This window comes from Falco peregrinus, chromosome 5, assembly GCF_023634155.1.
Source record: "Falco peregrinus isolate bFalPer1 chromosome 5, bFalPer1.pri, whole genome shotgun sequence".
Lineage (NCBI taxonomy): Eukaryota > Metazoa > Chordata > Aves > Falconiformes > Falconidae > Falco > Falco peregrinus.
In genome coordinates this window covers 71602867-71623825 of record NC_073725.1, presented here as the reverse complement: position 1 = coordinate 71623825, position 20959 = coordinate 71602867, and the positions used below count along the sequence as shown (strand labels likewise).

The 20959-nt window shown below is 35.7% G+C and overlaps 1 protein-coding gene across 4 annotated transcripts in view; it reads left to right on the top strand.

The window, feature by feature from the left end:
- The window catches only part of PARN (poly(A)-specific ribonuclease), a 60220-nt gene extending 51750 nt beyond the window's left edge, over window positions 1–8470 (top strand). For all 4 annotated transcript variants that reach the window (XM_055804627.1, XM_055804631.1, XM_055804629.1 and 1 more), the window contains exons 23-24: window positions 6159–6352; window positions 7525–8470. In XM_055804627.1, the coding sequence (XP_055660602.1) occupies window positions 6159–6352; window positions 7525–7577 (247 nt within the window). In that variant the 3' untranslated portion in view covers window positions 7578–8470. The remainder of the gene's footprint in view (window positions 1–6158; window positions 6353–7524) is intronic.
- Window positions 8471–20959: the final 12489 nt, after the last annotated feature.

Below are 20959 nucleotides of genomic sequence, written 5' to 3'. Positions count from 1 at the left end.
AGGTGTATTTGCTGTGTGTATTTGTTGTTCCATTTTTACCCTCTCATATTAATGATGGCTTTTAGATACGATGGTAACAGGAGGCTTCTTAGTCATCTGTGTAGCTGTGAATAGGAAGGGTCTTTTAGTGTTAATGTATTTTTGTATATTTTAATGAAAATATAAAATATTTTAAAATAACACGTAATTATCCTATCACGTTACTGCCATTTTTTTCTTCCACCACCCCCTCCCCCAGAGTCTATAAATTCGGCATAAAAAGGTGATGTTTTGGGGTTTTGTTGTTTTGTTTATTTGGAGGAGTTTTTTTGATTTGTTGGTTTTGGTTGTTTTGGGTTTTTTTCCTGGTTAGTCAGAACAAATGAGGTGGTCATAAAACGAACACTGAGGTCTTCCTGCTTTTTCTTTCTTGGGAATGCTATTATAAGTCCTCTCTCTCATTACATCTTCTTATAAATGCTATCAGTCATGTAATAAATATACTAAACTTGTTCTGTTCTTCTGACTTAACATGAGCTTGTGATTTGCCTACTTCGCAAAATTAAATGCAGGTGTGTATTTTGGCTGGCAGTCAGATGTTCATGGCTTTCGTCATGGTGGGAATTCTAAATGTGCTAAACACAAGTTTGATTCCAAAAAAACCTATGGAGGAACCTGGTGATAAAATCCTTATCAAATGAAACTAGTTTAATTGAATTAGTTTACTTAGGAAGACTTGGAATTGTATGCTGTGAAGAGATGAGGAGCTCTAAAGATTGTCCTGATGCTAGTTTACACGTGGCTAAGGTTTAGGTCTATAATTAAGTCTATTACTTAGTCTGAAAATACATACCACATCTTGAGTCTACTGCAAAGAAATACTGAGTCCTAGTTTTATTTCTACTAAGGGAAGTATCTCTTCTGGATGGATGTTGGCTTTGGGGTATCTGACAGATTCTAGACAGGTGGTTAGAGTGGCAGCTTATGGTTTGAACCATAGACAACTTCTTCTTTTAACACATACTTCAGAAAACAGTAAATATGGAACACTGATTTGTCATCTCCTGAAGAAGTTTGAGGACTACCACAAATGTATAATTTGGAAAATTGCTGAATAAAATTTTCCATGAATTCTTTCCTTAAAATTATGATACACCACAATGAGTTATATGCCTAAGCACTTAATCTCCTTGAAAATTTTTGATCTATTTTTTCTAGTGTTGTAAAATTCTACGAAAAGCACCCTTGTTTTCAGATGATCAACACTTTGATAGTCTTGGATAGCAGCCTTTATTTTGTTGATAGAACTTTTTTGTAACTGATGTTACATGAATTTTTGTTCTCTCATTCCATTAATAAAGTGATTTGGTTCTGTCCCAAATTCTCATTCATGCAGGTCTTTTGACATGTTTTTGTTAATAATATTTTTATTTGTTACTAGTTAGTGTGTTCTCTTGTCAGCTAATCTTTTGTAAATGTTTCCTTTTAAGTGTAATTTGGTTAGGTATAACGTGGAACTGCAAACCTTGTGGTCTTTCAGTTCACTCCAGGTGAACACTTTCCTTTTGTTTCCAAAGATATCTCCGAAATATTTATTTATATTCTTGTATATCATATATAACCATTTTAATATAAAATATAAATATTTATATAAAGCATTCAGGACAAATATATATGTGTGCAGGTATATGTGTGTATATTTGTCCAGATTAATTTGAATCATATATAATGGAGCCGTCAATACTGTGATGTATCTAGCAGCTGATCACTTAGAATAGTTTTGTGTTACTACATCCATTATTTATTTATTTTTTAACAAGCTTGCTGCATCAGTTTCTGTCAGGCAGCACAGTTGCAGAATAGCTGTTGCTCTCCGTGATGGCAATATATCCTGAATTTTTCATTCAGTAATGAAGTTGTTGGGTGTTTCTTGTAAGGAACTTTTGTCTTAAATTGACAGATTGAGAAGTATGTACCAAAGGTTCTTTAATTCCTGTCCTACTAAAAAACCTACAGTCTCATATTATAGAGGAACTACTCTACAGAAAATATAGTATAGTAGCAGTCACAAGGTAAAATCACTTGTAATTAATATATATCCCTTGCATATAACTTCTACTGTTAGATATCAAAACTGATTTTAATGGAAATATGCCTGATCATTAATGTCAGGTAGAGAAGTAGAGGAGAAACTGATGCATATGACAAAACTTCAAGCAGTTAGTAAGATCTGCTTCTTTAAAGCCGTTCGCTATTCAGAACACACTTTTGAAACAGATGAATCATGGCCTCTTGTGTATTACACAGTACTGGCTGTGTTGTGCTAGCAAATAACTGCCTGCCAGCCAGCTCTGCTGTGACTGTTAAATGCATGGATTTAAGATCTTTTCTTTAGCAAAATAGTGTTAAACCACAGGATGAAAAATCAAATAGAGTAATAGAGTACGTTCTATGTACAATTGGGTATCCTGCTCTACTTGTACTTATGTATTCTAATTTTCCTGGTCATCATCTAGGAATTAGTAAAATAGAATAAGGTCAATAGCAGAAGACTTGCATTAGTATGAAGTACAGGAAAGCGATATGCCATTTTGCCTTACACATTTTCTAGCTAAAACCAGGACTGCTGCATCTTCTGTCAAGTCAGGGTGCTGTTTGTAGCACTGCTTCCTTGAATTTCTTTATTTTGCGGAAGATTATCTTATTTTTGAAATGTTCATGGATTTCCTCTGATGATTCTTTTGTGTTTTTTACAGAAATGGTCGTTTATAGTGGTTCATTACTAAATAAAGGATAAGAATTGGGAAAAGCTGAGTCATTAAAGATATGGAGAATAAATATTGCAAGAAAATTATTATGGTATTCCAGTATTATAGTGTTATTTCAGGTGATTTCACCTGCTGTTAAGCTGAAATGACTGATTGTTGTGTTGGGTCATAAACTACTCCCCTCCCTCCAGTGTTTTTCTAAGTGGAGAGAGAACACAGGATTATGTTTTTGTTTAAATGAAACTTAATTGAAGTTGGAGGTCTGTATATATCCAGGCCAATTCAATATGCTCTATTGTGATGGAAGTAAGTGATCCTTTTGTAAGTTGGACATGCTTTTCCAGAACATTTCCAAAACAAAATGTTTAATGCTACTTTGTCATAATTTTTTTCCTACCTCTTGCCGCCCCCCCCCCCCCCCCCCCAGTTGCTGATTTTTCAAAATAATTGCCATAGTACTAATTGGATTGCTGCTATTTATTAGCTGAAATGATGTCACAAACTTCATGGGCAGTTTAATCAGATGGAATCTGTGCTCTTTCTGGCAGTAGAGCGATATAGAAGTCCTCTACATCCTGTTGATGCGTTAAACTGTGTTTAGTACTGATATTCCTAGTCATACTGCTGGAATTTAACAAAAAAACTGTATTCTTCTGTGATCAGGATTGTACTGAATAGGAATAGAAATCATAAATAAAATCTAGGGTTTTGTGTTTATACCACCTTTCTCCAGTGGCATTCATCCTTGTCAGGTTTGCCTGTGGGCTGGCGTTAAAATAGGTCAACAGAAGGGAGAGGTCAGGGGAAAAGGACTAGTGGAAACTGCTGTCATTGAAGAGGCTTAGAACCCCGCCTACCATCGTCACTGACTGTTGTGAAAGCTATATTGTGTTCACTAAGTAGATTTGCCAACTGGCAATGTATGATAGGTTTTTCTTGTGGTGGGGTGTTTTGGGTCTCTGCTGCTGCCCACCCCCTGCCCACCCCAACCTTGGCTAGTAATTTTATTTTAAAAGTTAGACCAATCTGCATTTCAATATACAAAAGAAATTTCAGAACCTCTTTAACTATATTAATTTAAAAAATAATTATTATTGCCTGGGTGACTGTTGTACATGTGTGTTTTGAAACCTAAGTGCAATATTTGTTAATGGAAGATATAAGTCTGTGTCTCTAAATGGCTCAGGTATCCACACAGTTGAGGACCCTACACAAGTATGTCTGAATGGCCAGTTATTAATAGCTGTTAGTCTGTACTGTTCTTCCACTTTGTTTAGTTGTCTCTCAACAGAGTAAGGAAATTGAGACAGAAATATGGACATACTCCAAAATAGTTGGTGCAATTAGAAAACTGAACTTTGCTCTGAGTAGTGCTCTAACTTGTATATGCAACCATAGTGATTTGCTAGAATTACTAAGTGAATAAATGACATTTCTTATTTTAGGTCCAAGAAGAATAAGACAAAATCAACCCATATCTGTCTATAATCCATGCAATCAATGAATGAATGTAGAATAAAATTAGTATTCTTGGGAGAAAGCAAGAAGTCAAAAGTTCTTGATTATAAAATATATTTTGGACTTCGTGCTGCCAGTCTTTTGGTGGGTTTTTTTCCCCTTGAGGTTATCTGCAGAAAGAACATAAGGCCTAAAATTAATTTCTACTTTGTTCTTTGGTACACAGCTAAATGTGCAGTGAAGGTCAAGAACTTGTTTCTCTTTATTTGCAATAACTTCTCAAGAGTTTTAAGTTGAAAAAAATGAAATTCATCCATAAGACCTACAGTGAGTGCAAGTTCCCTTCTAAGAGCCAAGTGCTCATGATATGTCTAAGAAATCCTGGGATCATAATTTATGGCTCCTGAGCTTTTATTCCTTATGTATTTTTCAGAATAATTTTCCCAAAAGTATATTTCTTACAATCTTTTCTAAACAATGGGGTTTTTTTAAAAAAAGAGTAGTTTCTCATTTTCTAAATCCTTTTTTCTTCACTAGAGCTTTTTTCTTTCTCAACCTAGTTTTTGCCTGTTTGACAATATTGACGTGTTGATGGTAGTTGCAGTGTGACTCAAAATGATGCTTTGTAAGAAATCATGCAAGAAGGCCTTCTGTGTGTGAATGTTTGGAGGAAAAGCCAGCTATTCATCAAAGTAAATGGTGTTTGTGCTCCTGAAGTGGCAGTAAGAGCATGAGGTGTAATCATATGTTTTATGTTTGTTTATTGCCTTTGGACATCCCAGAGAGGTCTGTTTTAAATTGCAAAATGTTCAGCTGAAAAAATTCCATTTCAAAACCCAAACTATACAGCCAAATTTAACAGTCCTTTAGCTGAAACCTTATTGAAACACCATAAATCCCAGCTATTGTTGATTAGAAAGGAAAAAAAGAAAAGCTTATAAAGCTTTGTTCTATAAACCTGTATTAATTTTTATGTAAATAAGAAATAGAACATGGCTTAGATGCATACAGCCATTTTGTGTAGTTCTTGATGAAAAACTAAAGGTTTGTAAATCTAAAACTTCCTTTTTTTTTAACTTGGTTGTTCTAATGGAGAACTAAAATGGAAATTTAAGTAGCTGACTTTCACATATCTAGAAGTTTGTAATGGGAACTATTTTTTTAATTAGCCCCTTTGCTACTCCATTCTTTCTTATATTCATGCTAATTTAAATATTGTCATTTGTATTTCAAGGAAACTTAACAATAGCATTCCAGTTGAATGAAAATCTATGCAGCGTTACTTCAATGTATGCTAGATGAAATGGAACTCCTAAGTTCATCTTCATACTGTATTAGTCAGGCTTCATTCAAATACTACCTATGAAATGAGTGTGCAATATTTTGTGGTTTTTATTTTACCAGTCTGTTGGATGGTAGTACTCTTCACTTTAAGGCGTGATTTAAAGTTTGTCATATGGAGCTTGATGGTTTTCTCTACCTTTATGTAACAGAAATGCTTTTAGAATTGCTTATAGTTCCAGGAGAGAAGATCAAGTTAGCATGTAGAACCTTTCAATATCAGGATGTGGTTTTGAGGCTTAACAGTTGTGTATAACTTGGTGTCTATCGAGAATGCTTTACAAGAGCTTTCGTAACTAAGAGAATAAAAATTAAAACTAAGCAGGGATATAGAACAGCTTTAGAGTTGAGTGATCTCATCAGAATAGCAGCTAAGCCTGAGCCATCTGTAGGACAAAGAATGAATGCCTTCATGTATGTAAGGTTGTGTTAATAGATGATTTATGGAATTTTATAGTTAAGTCCTCTTCCAAATAATGTAAATTCATGGTACACCACTTCCTACAGTTTATTCTACTACATTCATAAGCATTTATTAGATGCACAACAACTAGTACCTATGTAATAATTTTTCTTGACTTGTTCATAATTATTATTTCATGTACATTTCAGTTTTACAGGTACCAGTACAGTGGGAAAGAGAAGCATGAGTCCTATTCAGGAGGAAACTGGTTCTGATGATATGGAAGAGGGAGAAAGCCAAAGTCCAGAATATGATCAGACTCAGTCCTGTGCAGAGTCCTTGCCAGATGGTAAAAAGAGAGCCAAAAAGTTCAAAAAGATCAAGACAGAACAAGTTCCAGCAGGTAAGCACAGTGTGTGTGCATGGTTTTCTTTTCTGTTTGGAACTACCCTAAGCCTGAACAGAATTGAAGTTTTCTTGAATGTCTTAACTTACTGCAAAGTAACTTATAACAGTGACTTACCCTATTACATTCATAGAAGTTCAGGAAAGTTATTTAAACTGATGATTGCATCATACAGAAATTGTAAAAAAAACCAAAAAAACCCAAACAAAAAACCCCAAACAAACATAAAAAAAACCCAAACCACAAAACAGAAGATAGGCAAGTGGCAGTCAGATGACTATGTTTCACCTGGTATTTTTGCTGCATTGTGTGAGTTATTGCACCTTTGGTCACATGAATTTAAATCTCAAAGTATTTTTATTGATCTATTTTTTATTCCATTTCAAGTTGTTAGTAATTTATTTTAGAAATTTATTAGACTATATTAAAAGTATTCATATCTTAATTATTGGTCATCTGGAGCACTGCCTGTATATTAACAGGTAAAACTTCATTTCAGTATCTGCTTTAACCACTTTTATCCAGAAAGTGGTATTGTATACCAAGCATTCTTTCTCCTGATTTGGTGAAGTAAAATATTTCTTAGCTGTTTTCAAAAGCTGTGCTTGGAAATTGCTTTCTTTTTGTAGTTCAGTAGGGCAATTGGGCCATGCAAGCATATGCAAAATGACAAGACTGTCTACTGTAATTTCGAGTATAAAATTAATCTTCTGTATTTGGCATTATGGAAATGTACATTATTGGTATTAGTGTAATTCATCTTTCTTCTCCAATTAATTTGGGCTGGAAATATTCTTCAGTGTCTCAACTGCCTTAAACAAGAATAACTGCAAGTGCACTTGGGAAAACTGTTATTTAACTTTATCATCACAATTACTGTAAAAACAAAATTGCATGGATAAAAATTACTCATTAACTGCAAAATATATTAGTTAATATTAGGGTAAGAAAATTGATGTTGCTTTTTTTAAGTGCCTACTTAAACAGTCTTTTGGTTTCCCTTTGTAACTATTGGCTTGCCAGTAATGTATCTAGAGCCTTGCTCTAGAGGAGAAACTATGTCTTTGTATGCTCTGAAAGAATAAAAAGATTCTTGATTTGATTTTTATTCCTTTCAGTGTTTGTATATTGAAGTCTTCAATATACTGTTCCATGACTCTGTCTTTTAGGAAGCCTCACAACTAGTTCCACTGGAATTTTTGAAGTCCCTGAAACATGGTAGGAAACAACTGCCTTAACAAGTGGAACTGATTGAAAGCAGTTGCAAGAATACACCTCTTGGAAGCCATACTTTATTTAAATAAAGTGGTGTTAACAAAGCAGTATGTGTCCTGAAAATCAGTTTAATTATTTTAAACTGTTTATTGAACAGTCACTGTCAATTTTACTTGTGTGTATATTAACTAGTATATGATTCGTTGTTGATCATGTGAAATACTTGCTGTCGTAAATGATGTTAGATTTAAGAAGCAAGACTAAATGCATTTTGGTCACCTACTTTGGCATGCTGGCTATGAAATGTACAAAAAGAACTGGCACTCTTAAGACTTTGTGCTAGGCTGTTTGCTGTGCTAGAGGGGAGTTACTACAAATCTCCTAATTTTTAGCTATTTTTTCAGGCAATATCAATATGCTGTCAGCATTCTTAAAACAGGTAGAACTGCATCTTCGCCTGTTGCTTTTTACCAATTACTTTATCTGGAAATCTTCTTTAGTTTTCCATTCTGTATCCCCCACACCCTGTGCAGCCAGTATTTATCTAAATACCAACTTCACATGTAGCTTACCCTTTCAAGAACCTGTAACTTACAAGTTTCTCAAACATTAATTTCCTGGTTGGAGGTAGCTTTTCTTTGTTTTCACATCTTATTGCTGTTTTCACTCTTATGTCTTGATCTGTTTCTTCCCTCCTCCTTTCCCAGCTTGTGGGGTTTTTGTAAAAATGTTTTTGGTACCTGTGACAAACCTGCTAACTGCACCAGCCCTTTATTTGTTTAAAAAATTATCTGCATTGGTAGATTTCAGAAAATGTTTGATATTTAACATTTTTGTATCATGGAAATAAAAAAAAATGTATTTCCATAAAAATGAAAATTAAAAAAAATTTCTTAGGAACTGGTTTGGGTTTTATTTATTAGCTTCTGAAATGTTTTTAGGGAGCTCTTCTCTTTTGTTTTTTTGTTTTGTTTTGTTTTTTCTTTTCTTTCCTCACAATAGAACAATGTATTTGTCAGCCTGTGATTAGCAGACCCTTTTGGTCCATGAACTATTTTCAAGATATTTGTGAAACATAACCAAGAAAATCAAGCCTGTTGTTATTAAATTTAAATTGCTCTGTGTTGCCATTGGAGGGAGGCAAAAAAAAAAAAGTTCTACAAATTAGCAAGTTCAAAACCAGTGCTGTGGAAGAGTGGAATATTTTGAAGAAAGCTTCATCATATTGTTTTTATATTAGAGTGGGAACCACTGTTATTTAAACAATACAATAACCTGTCTGAAGGTATGACAATATTTGTTGTTTTTTAAATGATTGTGAGAGCTATCTTGAACTTGCATTGCAAAGGAAAAACATAATTTAAAGTTGTTAAATGTGAAATGTTTTATTTCTATCCTTGGATTACTACCAGAAGTAGTATAATTAAGTTGTTTTTTTTTTTTAATAACAGCCATATCCTCACGTTCTCCCACTAAAATGTGGGAAAGATGACAGTTATTTGTGGTACAAGGGGAAATTAGTAACTGAACTCTTCTGCCCTTAAGGATCCAGAGACTTTTCTTCTCTGACACTCATGACCTTAGGAGTAAATACTTAAATCACTTTTGAGTATCCAAACCTACAAGGAAGCTGCAAATTTAGTTCTCAGAATATATGCAACACTTAGAAGTTGTATAAAATCTCTTACAGAGATGATTCAGATAATTTATACAGTGTTCTGTCCAAATGTTGGGGGGCTGTTATTAACTATCTGTCCTAAAGAACTGGCATAAGATGATTTGGGAGGGAGCTTAATCATTGATGTCGAAAGGATACAAATGCATTTAAAAGAGAGGCAAGGAGGTCTCTGCTCAAGCGATAGAGGCCTGTGCTGTCTCTGAGAATCTACCTGGAGTCTTTACCCTGAGGCATGGTACTGACTTCACTCTTGAACAGCAACACTTACACACCTGCAGGGAAAATATAAGTCTTAATTGCATTACAATACGATCCTTTCAAAACATGTTTCTTCAGAGTAGGCCATGTATATCCTTCTCTGAAATATGAACGTTAATAGATATTCCCTCTATTTCTACCCTCCTCCCCTCCTGAATTGTCATTGTGTGGAGTAGGATGTTATTTATCTCTACCTGTAAATGATATCTCTTATGAAAATAGTGCTCTTCCTTCTTTCTAGCCCTTATATCGGTTTGATTTTACTGGTTAACACCTGGGTAAGCTACAAAAGCGTGACTGTCTGTATTTCTGGTGCTGAGTTTGGGTGGAGAACTGCCCGGGGTCAGTGGCAGGTGGTGCCTAAGGAGGAGCCGGCCCCACTGAGACCCATCGCAGTGCGCAGTTCTGGGGGGGTTGGTACACTTCCCTTCCATCTAAATGACATCATTGATGCTAGAAGGGGAAGAATGTCACTCCGTAAATTAGATCCACATTTGCTTCCTCTAGTATGTTTAAAATATGCGCATGGAATTGAGATCTTTACAGCATTTGTTTCTGAAAAGCAAAGCTGTCATCACTGGTCTTCAGGGCTGCGAGTTTCCTGTGTCCCGGTCCCTGGGGGCTTTACGTGCCAGTTACCTGACTCCAGAGGTATGGCAGGGCGTCCCGCTGGCTTTGTCCTTATGGAGGGAGGCTGGTAAGTTGCTAAGAGGCAACGTTCTGGCCTGATAAAAAGGCAGATGCATCTGTGTAATATTTTGATCGAGTAACACTTTTGATTTACCCCCCTCCCCCCCGCCCCTTTCCCTTTTTCTCTCTGGGGCTGGAACCCACAGCTCTGTTCAATGTTAGAACTACTGTTTTGCTTTCTCTGTGGAGGAGTAGCGATGGGTACACCTAGCTCAGAGTTCTGTGTAGTTGAGGCTGGCTAGGGCCGAAGCAGCCATGGGCAGGAGGCTCCTCTGCCTCTCTGGCAGGTGTTGGCCGTCGGGGCGGCGCAGCCTCCCCGCTCCCCTCAGGGCTGAGGTGGAGCCCACCGGGAGCTGGGGGCTGCAGCTGCCTTGAGGGTTCTTGGTTTTGCCTTCCAATTGTACAGAACAGCCAGCCTTACCTTGCTGTTAGTGAAAAAATACTGCTGAGGTGAAAAATTTTTCTTCTGTAGCTGTTGGTGTCCTGGGGGAAGGTTGTTCTTGCTTGTGGAGAGTGGGAAGTGGCCTGTCCCTCAGGCTGGCGGTGAGGGCGGGGAGCTGGGAGCTGTGGGGGCGCGCTGAGGAGATGTTAGCACCAGCATGCAACAGTGTACGGGAGTGCTGCAAGTAGAGGTTGAAGAAAATGAGGAGTTTTATAAGTAACGCTGAGGAGAGAAGATGAGAACTTGGGAGTGTAGACCTGAACGTGAGGCATTCTGAAGGAATGGTGTGGTGAAATGTGCGGAAGTCAGTCTCGGCAGGCAGAGGAGGTAGGTGGGCTGAAATCCTTCCTCTTCAGAGGAGTAAAAATGTCTTTATTTGACTGAAACTGAAACTTGACAGTGATCATTTATCAGTAGTAATTGAGTGCTTCATTGTTTGAATCAGAAAGCATGTTAAAACTGGACGTGAAGTAATTTTTTAATCTGTCTCAAGCATTTACAGGTGAGGGGTATTAACTTGTGTCAGAATCCACAGGACTGACAGCACAAGGTATAGGAAGTTGCTGGTAGACAAGAAATAGGGAGAAAAAGGTAATGATGTAGTGTAGAGTAAAAGGGAAAAGCACAAGTGTCCATACTGCATGGATTTGAATGGGGACAGGTAAGAGAGAATGATCCCATGTAAAACTGAGATTGCTGGGACTGCAATGGCCTGTTCTTGATCTCAGTTTTGAGCTTACGGTTTGAAGCAAAAAGCTGAAGGTTCAATACAATTTAGATGGAGGACTAAATTTAACTCTCCATCCAGCAGAGAAACCAAGATAAAGCTAAAACTTCCAGCGAATCTGGGGAAAAAATAAATTTTATAGCTCACTCGCTCTTTCTTTAATATTTGAGTTCTGTCGTGGTGCCCAGAAAATGTCTGGTACTGTGGATGTGTTCTCTGTCTTTAAATCATGGTAAACATAATGCAGACAATGTCCTCTGTAATTGAGTTTCAGAGCTTACATAAGACTACTCCTGATAATCAAAAGTTCTTGGCTTCTGAAGAGTTTAGACTATTGCCAGCCGAGCAGATGTGTACACTGGAAAAGATTGCTCAAGTTAGTCCACAGTACATTCAGTAAATGAATAAAAACTTGTCTGTATTGTACTGTTGTAGCTTTAAACTTAAACTAACATTCACTGTGTGCTTTACAGAAGTACTGCCACACTTTGGTGGGTTAGGCTGGGATTTATAGGGTTAATATAATTAAGATATTCTTTATGCTTTAATAGCTATGCATGAAGTATCTTTAAAAACATTTTTTTCCAGCAGAATAATTATTGGCTGCCATGTACTTCCATGAGCACTATAGCAGATTATAGGTCAGTCCCAGCCCAAGAGGAGCTCTTATGGAACACACCTATTAATAAATGCAATATAGAAAACATTCAGCAAAACTGAAAATTTAGATTTCCCTGCCCTTATATTAATTTCCTAAAAATGACTGATAGTTGTATTTATGCATGAGTATCTGTAAGTTCTTGCAAATATTTTTCTAGTTTATTACTAGAGTGACGCTATACAATGTAGTTGCTACTAGTATTCAGTTGAGCATGAAAATCTGGAAGTTGTGACTGTACTAAGCCATTTGCATCCTAATCTACGATCTGATTACAACCCATCAAATGACAAAAAATGCACTTGTGTTAAAGCAGATTACTTCAAAGTCAGTCTTTGAAGTTACCAATTCTTTGTATAAACCTCAAAAAAAACCAACCTTTGCACTGTTACTATAGTAAGGACAGCTATTTTGTTCGATTCTAAAAATTTTGTGAGCAGTTTCTCTCAGTAATGAGTGTAAGTGTTCATGTGTACATATGTATGCATGTTCTAACTTTTATCTTTAATATCTTTGTCTCTTTCAAATGTGATTTTAAACTTAGAATGTTCAAGGAAGACTGAACATGTTTAGTTCATGTATAGACTTAGGTTTTTTTTTTTTCTTTTTGAATTACAAGTTAGATGACTTCGTTGTGGGCTGCATCTTTTGCTTCAAAAATAAGTCTGCTCTGAGCATGTACAGTGTGCATGTCTGTAAGTCTGCCATTTAAAATTTTTGCAATGGGGGAAGTTGCATGCTGCATTTGCAATAAATAACCAATACGTATTTGCTAGAAATTGCACAATAATTTAAAATTGGCCCTCTCTTTTGTTTGCGAAAAGTCTACACTTCAGCCTTTCCTTTCAGTTCTCTCATGCTGGATTTAATTTCACTTGCCATATTGCTGTTGAGAAGTAGTTATCAATAGAAACTTTTTACTACAATAGCATAGAACTGCTGAAAGTGGAAACAATAGTTCAGTTGTCTGGTCCTATGATGACCATATTGTTTTCAACTAACAATGCAGTGTTATAAAGAGATGATTTACTAGAGATTTTCACCTTAATATTACCAGAGTCCTTTGCCTGTAGATTTATAACCCTTTCTGCTAGATTGTAGTGTACTAGCCTGGGTTTTTTAAGTAAGTGTTATTACTAAAACAGATTGAGGAATGGTTATGGTGGGCAAATGGTTAGCCTGTGAAGTTAATGGGAAGTGTTTGTACTTGGTAATTTTTAGGAGCTAAATGAGGTGTTGCTTGAAATGTTTAATATTCCATTTTCAAAAAAGTTTGTTGTATTTTCAGTATTTTAATCAGGTTTAATTGAGGTAAATTTTTCAGTCTCAGAGGGTGCAACTCTAAGGTGTTCTAAAGTGTTTATAACATCTTAAATTCTAATTTGTATTTGCAGTTATACACGGATGAATATGTGAGACTCACACCTTTGGTTCTCATTATGTTCAAGAACAGGAATTTAACATCTAATTGATCATCTAATACACATCTGACATGAAATTTGGGCTAAGTTCTCAGTAGGTTTGAACAGAATAACCTACTCTCACACGTCAGTAAAGCAGTCCTGTCCAGAAGCTTTTTGACCCTTGTCTGCAGGCAGTAGCACAAACCACCCCCCTGCCCCCTCACCAACCAACCAACCAACCAACCAGTGTATACTAATATGGTGTATGTGTGGTACATTTAGATAAAAAACGCCAAATGTCATTACCATGCTCCTGTTTAAAGACCTTCAGCTTAGAATTCTATCAGTATATAAACTATATATGGTAAACATGGTGCAGTTGTTCAAAAAGAAAGCCAAGTGTACAGAAAGGAACGCTGCATTTACAGATTGTTAGTTGTATAATAGTCTTATTAAAGGGTGTGCCTAAAGTAAAATGAAGATTCAGCAGCAGAATCACTTGTTAGTAACCTTTAGTCTTTTTATGCTTAGCTTTTTTTTTGGGGGGGAGGAAAGAGCTGGAAGAATTACACTAAATATAAACTAAATATGAAACAGTATTTTAAATTACAGTTTTAACAAATACTTATTTTCCTTACAATTACTCTGAAAACGTTTTTTTAAATGCTCATGATGACAGTAGGAATATGCTGATTGTGTATGAGCACTAGCTTATATTAAAATCTAAATTTAATGTAGCTTATCTTAAAAACCTTATAATAGCAGCTATAAAAACTTTTAAGAAGGTGTTTGAGTTTATAAAAAGACTAATGAATAGCATGATGCTCCACTTAGTATTACCACTCTGTGGTGAGCAAGGTGGAGCTGTTTGTTCACCTTTGAATCTGTAAAAGAGGCGCTTCTAAAATTACTACTCCAGTGTGTAAGTCTAATAAGTAACAGCAGAAAGTAGCACTTTTCTGAGGAAAGTGCACTATTTTTAATGGCAAAAAAGGGTGCAGCGTTATGAGAGGATTCTCAATTATAGTCTGACAATTTTCAAATACTTGATGAATGCACAAGCTCAGGTCTGTGTTTTTTGAAGAGAACTTGTCTGGCTGCTTTTTGTGTATGTTATACGTACTCTTAGGGTATGTGCGTTATGAGCAACAGCTAGAAGCTTTTATATGTGTATTCCAGTATTCTAAAAAGCAGACTTTCTTACTTTGACTTGTGAAAACATGCACTTAGGCCAGTGTATTTTTGTGGAACAGAGTATTTCCTATCAGTAGATGCTTTTCAATCTAGTGTAGATGTTCTCTCAGTTTAAATAAGGAATTTGGAAAGTTCTGTGTTTTGCTTCTATGGGAGTTCAGACGAGACAGTTGTGATATGTTCTGAGTTCTGGTTTCTTAAATAAAGGTAGTTCCCTGTTTTCCTTCCCTTGCATACTTCCTCACTTTAAGATAATGTACACCAAATTCAACTATGACTACTGCATTCTCATCTATTTCAATGTACTGATATGCTCACTCATGTTAAATAAATCAAACACTTGTTCCTTAAATACTTTCCTGAAAAACAAATACACATAAACACAGCTGTACTATTGCATTCAAAACTCTTTGAAAAATGTTTAATGTTTACACTACATACAGTTTTACTTGTGTGTATTTCTTTTATTTTTAGAATAAATCATTGGGATAAAAATACGTGATTTGAACATAGAGTACAATTTCAAATAAAGGCATGCAGTCTAAGGTAGATTTGTAGACTGTAATCAGTATTTAGATCTCCATTACTCATTTCGACAAATAGATTTCAGCTTGTTTCCATCTGCAAGAACTGGAATTATCACTGTGTTTTGAAATTGCAGTCTCTACCTCTCACAGGCTGTTTTATGACTCGGGCAATCTGTGCAATCGCAGTGTATTAATGGATATAGCACTCCATTTCCACATGCAGACTATTTACATGAAATGGAACATAGGATTAATAATTTGGTATGGTGACTATTTAACATACTGGAAAGGATTATGGAACCAGTGTGTGGCTGTTCAGCCATGCTACCACCAATGCAAAGGAATCCCTGCAAGCAAAGGCTGGAGGCACTGGCAAACTGCTCATATAACAGTATAAAGAACAGTATGTTGACAAACATTATAAAAGCCAGAGAAAAATTTTTCCTTGAAGGCTGAAGAGCTAATCCAAAGCCTAAAAAATTCCTAAAGCATAGTAAAAAAAAATGGGCAAAGAGTATCAGTAACAATGAGAAGTTAATTAGTTGTTAGAATTTCGAGTAAGTCTGCACTTTTAATATTTCTTAAATGGAACTGAAAAGTCTGTGCAAATAAGACCTCACGTAGGCAGTGTTCAGTGATGCCCTTTGACAAGGAAATAACTAGTGGAGATTTAAATGTGACACTAGATTGAGAAAATAAAGAATAAAAGTGTTTTCATGTTTTGTTGTGTAACATGCAACTATATTAATACTGCTTGTAAGTGTTGAATACTCAGCTGGACTGCAGGATATAGATGTTCAACACTGAAGCAGAATCATACCTTCTGTTTAGGTGTCTTGTCTTTGTTAGGAGCAATTAATACATAGTCATTTGCATGTTCTGTAACTTTACATGCATGTAAAAAAAAAGCTAAGAAGCTCTGTGGTTACTGCTTATTTCCCATAGCTTTTCTGTTAAATGCCAATAGTGTGGTATTTCTATCACAAATCTTTAGAAAGTATCTACATATTTTTTATGCTAACAATGTGCAAACATTTAGTCCAAAAGATAATGGAAGATGAAAGAACCAAATGCTTTGTGCTGTGCAAATTCCTTTTCTTTGTACATTCTTAATAAGAACCTGGGCACCTAATTTAATTTAATTTTAGTTTGTAAAAGTGAGCAATATTTCCTTATCAAGCATTCCTGCTAGGTTTATTATATGTATGTTTCTTTGAGACAGCTGGAAGATTCTATATACTCTTACGTTTTCCAGTTTTCTGCTCAATTATTCAGTTAAAAGGTAATTAGAGTTTGGAGAGAGAGACATCACTATAACAAGACATGTTTGTCTTGGTGATCATCTTTGAACAGAATATTCAACCTCTATTCCATTCTAGGTTTGGGTTTTCTGGGGGGGCCCTTGATTGTATCGCAAGGTCCATTCTAAAAATAAAATAAAAAACTGTTACCTAGCTCTGAATGTAAGTATTTGATGATTGCAATCAAATAGGTGTATGATATGGACAGGAAGAATAAGGCCAAACATTGGCATTTCAATTCTCTGGGAAACAGAACAGAGTAAATGATTTCTTTTTGGCCTATAAATCTCACTGAAGTTATATTTGCTAGCAGTCCAACTGTAGAAACTTCTGGGAAAAAACAGCAGGATGCTGACAGTCATCTAGTATGCTGAGTAATTTCAGTGCTAGCTAAATCATGTTCAGGAAACTTGGGGTTTGGCTTTCTTTTTCATGCTAATATGTATTTGCATTTCAGATAGATTTAGAGTTGTGTCTGGCAAAATGATCAGATGATTTTCAAGTTTCATTTAAAATGTGAATTGCTTTCCAAATTTAATATCTAACCTAAGTAGGTTAGTAAAAATGTTTACTGTAGTGAGATTTAAATACAGGGACTTCTAGTAGATGAGAAAAAAAATCAGGACTCTTGCATTAGCTTTTACATTTTTTTCCATTGCTGCTCTTGCTTTCTATATTCTGAACCTAACAGACATAGATGTTTACTCCGTAGATTAGAAGAGCCTTACTAAGATCTATCCACTTTCAAGATAAATAAAAAAAGAAAAATCTCACTGAATTTTCAAAGCTTGTAGTGTAAACAGCAGAGTTATCATTGTAGATAACGAACTGACGGAGTGCTGCCATATTCCAGACTCTTCAGTGGAATAGAAATCAGAGTGAATGATCCTTAGAGAAAATCTGAACTATGCCGCTGATCCCTCTGGATGGGTGGATCTATTTTAGCATGCTCTGGCTGGCTTTTAGGTAACTGAAATTAGTACTGGAGACTGGAATGGAAAAAATGGGTAATATAAATAAGTTAGTGTCCATAATCATAGATAAAGAGTATCTGCTTAATAATAAAACCAAAGCAGGAATTTAACAACCCTTATAAAATTCCAAATATTCAAACAGAAGAATAACTGGAGAATTTACGTAGTTGAGTTGAAAATCTTGAGTGCTTTACTTATATTTCATTAGGACAAGGTAATGGCTTAGTGATTAAATGATATTATGCCACATTCAAAAGCACAGTCTCCCACTCCCCATTCGTTTCCTGAAGTTTGAGCCCTGTTTAAATCACTGTAAAACTACTTGGCACTTAATCATATTCTGACATGCCAGTTCCTGCACTTCCCTGGGATCCAGCTCACTCTCGCGTGTCTGCAACTGTCTTGCACCTTTCATGCTCTGAAAGACTTTTTTTTTTTTCTTTTAGCACTGAGTTGACTGGGAGATTAAAATGAGAGCCTCAGAATTTAAGCAGCTGCCTAATTTCCCTTTTACGATGCCCAATTCTCATGCAATACGTGCTACTGAATATTATATTCTATGGAATCCTAAACTTGGAAGCTGGAAAGCTGCTAGAAATCATTTGTCTGAAACTATAGTAATTCTTCACAGAGTGATTTGTCTGTGTTCCACCCTGGGATATTTATCTGAATTTTAACACTAAAATGCATGGTTGGTGAGGATCATCTGCAAACATTTTGATCTGTATTTTTATATGAACTTACATCAGGTTTTGCAACAAATATGAATAATGACTTTTTCTTCTCCTTTAGTTCATTTGTATCTCCACTGCTCTGTTGAGGATTACGTAGCAGCATACAACTCACCCTGAACAGTTCACAAATGTATTTTCAAACTTAGTGTGGATCAAGATACACTTTAAGGGATTCCCTACTTGCTTTCACAGTCCTTATAATTCTTGCAACACAATCTCATTCTCGAAAGATAGAAATCTTCTTTGATTACTGGAACTATATGTAAATAGCTATGGCTGGGAGACTTTAATAAAGTATCTTCTGAAAATGCATATAGCTTGTAGGTAATATTTATTGAGACCTAAATTGTGTAATCAGTACAGATAATGGCGGCTTTAAACACAGATTTTTTTTCCATAGTGGTGATAAAATGTTGTGAGTTTTTATCTTGTATTCTAAAAAAAAATCTGAGTGTCAAGATTTTTTTCTGGGGTACCTATATTTAGCCATGAGCTGGATAGCACCTCCCACCTGAAAAGTTTGCATTTTAATGCTCATGCTGCTGTAGCAAAGCTCGTTTAAATTAAGCTAATATTTTCATTAGTTTAAACTTAATTTTTCTTAATTTCAGACAGAGTTCTGATACTCTTCCTGACACACAGAATTCTTCTGATCTTAACTTAGTAATTCTACAACTTCTGGGGAATATCTCAGGACTTTGGTTTATATAGGGTTGCACAGTGCATAGTGAAGCTCAGCCACTCAAACCTGCATAGTTTGAAGTGTTTTTTAAAGGTGAATTGAATATATTTAGCTAAAGTTTCTAGTTGAGGATGGTTCTTCAGTGAACCTGTGAAGATCTACATCGCTATGAGGGGAAACAGTACAGTATTTCCTATTTTACTAGCTCTGAAGTAATTGCCCTGGCAGTTTTACTGGTGCTTCTTTCAGTTTACCATAAAACCATAGCATGGAGAGCTTCATGTTTTCCCCAAAAATAAACCCAAAAATTTTAGGATTTTGATAGATCCCAGGGGTGGATTGACTCAGTACTTAATCTGATTGATACTGTAGAGATGTTTTACTGCTAGAAAGCTAGAAGAGGATGCTCTGCTTAACTTTTATGTTTCATTAGTCTAATATAAGTATATTCTATCGTTTTTGTTTTGTTCTGGTTTTCTTCCCTTTAATAGCCACCTAAAAGGAACGGCCACTAAAATGCTAAAAATGAGGGTGAATGACACATTGTAAAGAAAGAGGCTCTATGCCAAATTCCACACATTTACACTGCCAACATTTATCCACAACGTTGGCAAAGTGGAGAAACACGTCTGAGCTGCTGTGTTATTTATGAGACGGATAATTTTATTTTTTTTTCTGGTAGGACAGCACCAGATAATCTGATTTTTTCACTGTCAGTTTAGCCACCAGTTTTGATTATGACATGGGGCAACTCACTTTAACCCATATGTGTCTCTGTTTCTCCATCTGTAATGTGGAGGCAATGCTTATGTATCTGATATTAGTACTCTGAGACTGAATTCAGTTAAGATCCAGGAGTATATTGTATTTTTATGTGAGGCATTATTACATATGAAAAGGATCATTACTTATATGAATTTAATGAGTATTTACTGAGGATGTTGTGAACTTTGTCCCTAACACCAACACACACGTGAATTAACTGGTTTTTTCCATCTATTAATAAGTGTTTGACAAAATCAGGTATGATAGTTTTCTTCAGTTTTCATTTGACAGATATAAGCATACACGCTTAAAGATATTCTGTCTGGTTTGTCTTTCTGAAGTCATTCCAGGATGTCTTCACTGTGAAATACTATGGTTTACCATCTTGGTCCTTTCCCTCCCCACTGTCCTCAGTGTTATAACTAAACGGTATTATTCTGTGTTCTAATTAAATGTTTAGGGATGGTGCTATGTTACGGAGTCTTAGTTTATGTAATTATTGCCCACCCCTCTTTTTTCTTTTTCTGAAAAGACCTATAATGCAGCTTTTCCTGGTATTGCGAACTCCCAACAGAGAACATGAATTTAGAAATGTATATTCATTTGGTGGGAATGTTAGTTTGAGCAATGTGTACCAAGTCCTTGTGCATGTGACAGTTAATTACTGTGTAAGAGACTTCATGTAGAAGTTTATGTTGGGAAGTTGCCTTAGGCAAAAAAGACAAATTCTTACATTTTGGAATGTCTCCACTATAGTAAGCAATGGAAACATGTCTAAGTTCAAGCAGATAAATATTCACTCTAAACTTAACCTATGTAATTACACTGCTTCACAGAAGCTGTTTCTCTATGAAACTTGAATACTACATAGGAATACTTACAGCTGGGAGGAGACGGGAAATAAAGTAAATGAACAATTATAATAGCTTTTTTTCGGAATCGTAGTCCAGCTTTTCTTGGTTAACACTAAGTATTTGTGTAGGAATGTGGAGGTGTGTGGGACAATACACCCTTTTCATCTTGGTATTTGTAGGAAAAGGCATTACTTTTTTTTTATTCCTTGAATACCTGTGCAAAAATACTTTCCAGTGACATTTAGCATCTGTGACAATTCTCTTCAAATATTTTCCCAATATAGTTTAAAGCATCATGTAAACGCGAGGAGATGAAGCTTTATCCTGTTTCATATGGTCAGTGTTGTTAGACATATTAATTTGTTTCAGTTTGTTTCTAGTGTGTTCACTCTTCCGTAACGGATAGACAAGACTCTATGGTCCAGTCTACTTACTTGTAATGCTCTGCTAACATTAAAAATAGGGTAAGTGGAATTTGAGTTAGTTTATTTGGGGGAGTGGG